Source organism: Myotis davidii, unplaced genomic scaffold (assembly GCF_000327345.1).
Source record: "Myotis davidii unplaced genomic scaffold, ASM32734v1 scaffold208, whole genome shotgun sequence".
In the NCBI taxonomy this organism is placed as follows: Eukaryota; Metazoa; Chordata; class Mammalia; order Chiroptera; family Vespertilionidae; genus Myotis; species Myotis davidii.
This window is the reverse complement of record NW_006299706.1, coordinates 2,471,496-2,476,860: the sequence shown is the minus strand read 5'-3', so window position 1 is coordinate 2,476,860 and position 5,365 is coordinate 2,471,496. Positions and strand designations below refer to the sequence as shown.

The 5,365-nt window shown below is 58.1% G+C and overlaps 1 protein-coding gene across 1 annotated transcript in view; it reads right to left on the bottom strand.

Annotated features, from left to right (window-relative positions):
* Positions 1 to 5,365, bottom strand: part of PEAR1 (platelet endothelial aggregation receptor 1) — a 28,280-nt gene that overhangs the window by 11,221 nt on the left and 11,694 nt on the right. Inside the window, exons 11-22 of the mRNA XM_015571688.1 lie at positions 5,260 to 5,359; positions 3,953 to 4,116; positions 3,759 to 3,861; positions 3,489 to 3,635; positions 3,181 to 3,306; positions 1,839 to 1,967; positions 1,608 to 1,736; positions 1,227 to 1,439; positions 922 to 1,010; positions 726 to 837; positions 500 to 574; positions 147 to 401 (exon numbers count right to left, since the gene is read on the bottom strand). Coding sequence (XP_015427174.1) covers positions 147 to 401; positions 500 to 574; positions 726 to 837; positions 922 to 1,010; positions 1,227 to 1,439; positions 1,608 to 1,736; positions 1,839 to 1,967; positions 3,181 to 3,306; positions 3,489 to 3,635; positions 3,759 to 3,861; positions 3,953 to 4,116; positions 5,260 to 5,359 — 1,642 coding nt within the window. The remainder of the gene's footprint in view (positions 1 to 146; positions 402 to 499; positions 575 to 725; positions 838 to 921; positions 1,011 to 1,226; positions 1,440 to 1,607; positions 1,737 to 1,838; positions 1,968 to 3,180; positions 3,307 to 3,488; positions 3,636 to 3,758; positions 3,862 to 3,952; positions 4,117 to 5,259; positions 5,360 to 5,365) is intronic.

Below are 5,365 nucleotides of genomic sequence, written 5' to 3'. Positions count from 1 at the left end.
CTGGCCCCCAGTCAGGCCCCCACGGCCTTGCTCTTGCTGCCACAGCATGCCACCTCCACATTCTCTTCCTCTGTCCCTTTCTCCCTCCCTTGTCCCTTCTCCCTTCCACCTCCCCAGCCCCTGCCCCCGCGGAGAAGGAGGCTCACCATGGGGCAGAACACTAGGCTGCTGATAGGGACCACTGTCTCTCTGCGGCTGCGGCTGGGGGTATCGCGGCCTCTGGCTGGCCGGGAGCTGAGGAGGCTGCCTGTGGGGAGATCCTGAGGGGGGGCCTTTCATTTCCACATAGCTGCTCTCCCGGGGGCCTCCTAGCAGGCTGGGCAGGTCCCGGATGGTGGCGTAGGGGTTCTCACTGCTCAGGGAAGCCATACTGGCCCCCAGCCCGTCTTCAGAGATGGGTCCTGAGGATGGGGGAAAGCATTCAGGCTCAGGGGAGGCACTGGCACCCCAGTGCAGCTCCCTCTCGCGCACCCACCCCACCCCGCCCCTGTGCTCATACCTTTGCCGTAGAATGGGCCTGGGCCATTACTGTTGCCGTAGCTACAGCTGTAGCTTCGGTCCAAGCGGCTGCTACCTGGGGAGGAGGAGGAGGAGGCCACGCGCCATAAGACTCCTGGGCTCAGCCTCCTCTAACCCTGGCGCCCAGAACCCCCTTCTGCAGACGGAGCCGGACGCCGGGCTGCACACACCCACCCGCACCGGAGGCCTGGCCTCTAGGCTCCTACCCCTGTCCAGGTGCTTCCAGTCCGCAGGCAGCGTGGTGTGGTTGTCAGGCCCATGGGCCCCACCTGGCCGCTCAGGGCCCTGGAGGCTGGCAAAGAGCTGATTGCCTGGAGCCTGATGGGGGAGGAGCGAGGATGGAGCTTTCCAGAGAAGCAGGTGTTCACCATCTCTCCCTGGCGCGCCCTCCCCAGCACTGACCTTGTTAGGGGGTGGAGGGTTAGGTGAGCACTGGGATAGGGTGTGGTAGCTGGGGTTTGAGTAGTAGTGACTGTAGCTCAGAGGGATATCTGCAAGAACAGACACAGGTGCAGGTGACCCCCAGTCAGAGACAGGCCTGGGCCCAGGAATGCTATTCTGACCCCGGAATCAGTCATCACCCCCTCTGTCTACCCTTCCTCCCTCCCACTCCTCACTTCCCATCTTCCAGGTCCAGGGAGAGACCCAGGAGCCCTGTGCCTCTGAGCTAGCCACTGGGATGTGTCCCCCGCCCCCGGCACGCTCACCTGGCATGACGTACTCAGAGCCATCCAGTCGCCCGCTGCTGTACGCCACTGCCAGGTGTTGGTGCTGCTTGCCTTTTTGCCAACGGCGGTAGCCGATGAACAATGCCACCAGGGCCACCACCAGGGACCCCAGCACTGCGATGCCAATCACGGCCCCCAGTGAGTTATAGGGCACTGGAAAGGTAGGCATCATGGTGAAGGGCTCCTGGCTTCCTAGTGGGTAGGGCAGTCATTCAGAACAGCGTCTTGGCTCTGCTGGTGAGCTTGGGGGACATGCATGGGAGAGACTCCTGGGTGAGGGGCCGAGATCATGGCAGAGACCCGGGCAGGTGCCCATGTCCTCGTTCCCTGGGGATATGAAAGGCCTAGAGGAGAACTCACCAATCCTGCAGGGGGCACCACTGTGCCCTGGAGGACACACACAGGCCCCGGTCTCTGGGTGGCACTTCTCTCCAAAACCACATTGGCATGGTTGGGAGCAATTAGCACCAAACATCCCTGGAGAACAGCCTGGGAGAGAGCCAAGGAGGTAGGCGGGGATCAGAGGTTGCCAGGACACAGGGCTAGGGCTGACTTGGGCGCAAGGGCATGGAGCTCGGCTTCTGTTGGTACCTTCCAAGCAGAGGTGTCCGGTCCAGCCTGGGGGGCAAAAACAGCTTCCATCCTGGGGGTGGCAGGTCCCGCCATGGTGACACTGGCAGAGCTGGGCGCAGCTGTCTCCCCAGCGTCCTGGAGGGCATGCTGCGGAGACAAGGTGGGCCTGCCTGGTGTGCCAGCCCAGCTCTCCTCCGCCCTCACCGGATGAATCCTGGGCCCCCACAGCACTGGAATCTTCCCTGCAGCGCTGGTCTCTCTCTCCAGGGACACCACGGCTTTGAACGGCATCTACACTCGGACGACTCACAAACGCGGACCGGCAGACCCATGTGCCCAGCTGCCTACTCAACGCCTGCACTTGGCTGTCCAATGGCCATTCCCAACAGCGTGGCAGGGCCAGGCGGCCAGAGCCGTCCAAACTACCCTGCACTGTGTAGCTCTACACTTAAAACAGTGTTTTTTAAGACGTGACAGAAGTAAATGTTCACGCTATTTAAGGAATAATTTTTGTGTGTCTGCTGCTAGCAAATAATCCGATAGGAGTTACTCCTGAATTCTAGGGCAAAACTCCTCACCAGGGTGACTTCTCTACCCGGCCTGACAGTGAGCGTCCATCCAGCCTGATTCATAGTAATAGCCTCCCTCTCCTCTCCATTCTCAGAATCTGTTTCACTTGGTTGTTCTGCATTCATCTTTTCCATGATGTTCTTCATATATTTATGTGAGAAAGAAGCCATAAGTAAATTAATTAATTGATAAGAAACTGAGCTTGTGGCCCGGCCGGTGTAGCTCAACGGTTGAGCATTGACCCAGGAATCAAGAGGCTGTTTGGTTCGATCCCGGTCAGGGCACATGCCCGGGATGCAGGCTCGATCCCCGGTGGGGGGTGGGTGCAGGAGGCAGCTGATCGATGATCTCTCTCTCATCGATGTTTCTAACTCTCTATCTCTCTCCCTTCCTCTCTGTAAAAAATCAATAAAATATATTTACAAACAAAATAAATAAATAAAGGGCCAGAAGGTTGAGAACCACTGCTCTAAAAGATCAATAAAAACATATATATGTATATTTTTTAAAAAGAGCTTATGGCTTCCCTCACCCCCTTCCCTGTACTGCCCTTCCTGGGTCTCCCATGGAGAAGGACAGGGAGTTGTTCCTCCTGACTGTTTCTTGCTGCACCCGCAGCCCCCAGCAGGGAGGTGGGGCTCAGCACGTTTTTGTGTGTGTTGTTTATGTAACTAACCGAATTGAGGCAGGTCCAGAGGCTTTTATACCCAGCAGCAGGAGAACAGAAGCCCTGGTTCTCAGCCCACCCTCCGGCACACACATGCTCTCCGACACACAAGCCACCACGTACGTTGAGAACAGTCTGAGCCAGTCCAGCCAGCCAGGCAGTAGCAGGTTCCATTGGAGGGATGGCAGGAGGAGTGGTTAGCACACTTGCAGGGCACACAGCGTTTGCCATAGCGGCCAGGCTGGCAGGCTGGGGGAAAAGGGCTCCTGGTGACTGGGGGCAAACAGACCTCGATGCCACTATCTCCTCCCTCCTGCCCACTGGCCCAAAGATTGGAATCAGTGGAAGAAAACAAGACGGGCAGAGTAGAAGGTTCTGACACTACACTGCGCCACACGCTGACAGGTGGGAGGAAGGGAGGGGAGCCTCACGTCTCTGGCAGGAGGGACCCCGGAATCCAGGCACACACACACAGTTGCCATTCTCGGGGAGGCAGGTGCCCCCATTCTTGCAGGTGCAGGTGCTGCTACAGTTGGCTCCCCAGAAGCCCTCAGGGCAGGGGAGGTGGCAGCGGGTACCTGTGGGAGAGAGGAATAGGGTGAGTCTGGCCTGCCCCACCCCTCCCATAAGGGATCTTCTGGACACTTTTCCTGGGGTATATACCCCCAACTCCACAGGGGGCCTGGGGCCTGAATGCTCACCTGTCCAGCCAGCCTGGCACTGGCAGTGTCCGTGAACAGGGTCACAGCCCTCAGAGTGGTCACAGTCACAGCGATGGGCACAGCCTTCACCAAACTTCCCCTTCTTGGAGAGGGAGTGGAGGGAAGGGCAGACAGTCAGCTGAGGGATGCCATGCCCTCCCTCCCCCCAGGCAGGCAGGTGGTTGGGCACTTACTGGACAGGGGAGCTGGCAGTGGACCCCGTGCCACCCAGGGGTGCAGGTACAGGCTCCAGTCTGGGGGCTGCAGGCTGCCTCATGGGCACACTGGCAGCTGGCATTGCAACCGAATCCCCAGGTTCCAGGTGGGCAGGGCACAGAGCAGTTACCACGCTGCCAACCTAGAAGGGAGGTGGGCAGGTGGGCAGGGGGCCCCAGCTCCCCTCCCAGGTTGTGCCAGGCTCCGTGCTATGAGTTGGGGGTGAAGTGGGGGTGCTCATGGTCCCTTACAAGAGACAAGCATAGCCCCGGCCGGCTTGGCTCAGTGGGTAGAGCGTCAGCCTGCAGATTGAAGGGTCCCAGGTTCGATTCTGGCCAAGGACACAGGCCTGGGTTGCGGGCTTGATCCCCAATGGGGGGAGTGCAGGAGGCAGCCAATCAATGATTCTCTCTCATCACTGATGCTTCTATCTCTTTCTCCTTCTCCCTTCCTCTCTGAAATCAATAAAGAAGTATACATATATTTTTAAAAAGAGACAAGCATAGCCGAAACCGGTTTGGCTCAGTGGATAGAGCGTCGGCCTGCGGACTGAAAGGTCCCAGGTTCGATTCCGGTCAAGGGCATGTACCTGGGTTGCGGGCACATCCCCAGTGGGAGATGTGCAGGAGGCAGCTGATCGATGTCTCTCTCTCATCGATGTTTCTAACTCTCTATCTCTCTCCCTTCCTCTCTGTAAAAAATCAATAAAATATATTAAAAAAAAAAAGAGACAAGCATATAAACTGTTAGATGTGGAACAAAAGGCTAAATGACCACCAGCCACGCACCACCCCATTCTGGGTCTTGGATGCCTTTTCTGCAACATGAAGGGGGTTGGCAGCAAACCCAATGCTTACAGAGGCCCCAACAGGTAACTAAACGAATTATCCCGACCATGTGCAAGACAATAGGGAAGAGTGGGAACTGGAGACTGGAGGTTTGTTAAACATACTAGTAATAGAGAGCTAGCCAGACAAAACACGCCTGTGTCAGAACCCAGGCTGCAGACTGCCACCCTGCACCCCTGGGAGATCCGGGGGGCCCTGGTTATGTATCACTGAGGGTGAACGCGGTTCACCAAAGAGGGGCCTCCTGGACTGCGCCTTTAAGGAGGAGGGGGATTCCTGCAGCTGAAGAAAAAGCAAAGTGGAAATTCCAGGAAGGAAGAAGCCTGGCTGCTTTCCCACGGTCCAGCTGCTGCCCAGCAGCTCCGCCCTGACCCTGCCGCCTCCCTTCTCTCCGGGGCCCCGCCCCCAAACCGCCGCTCCCGGACGCACCCCATTACCTTCCTTGCAGATGCAGGCGCCGTCGATAGGGGAGCAGGCGATGGCATTCTCGCAGGAGCAGCGAGAGGAGCAGTTGAGTCCGTAAGTGTCGGGCGGACAGAGGCT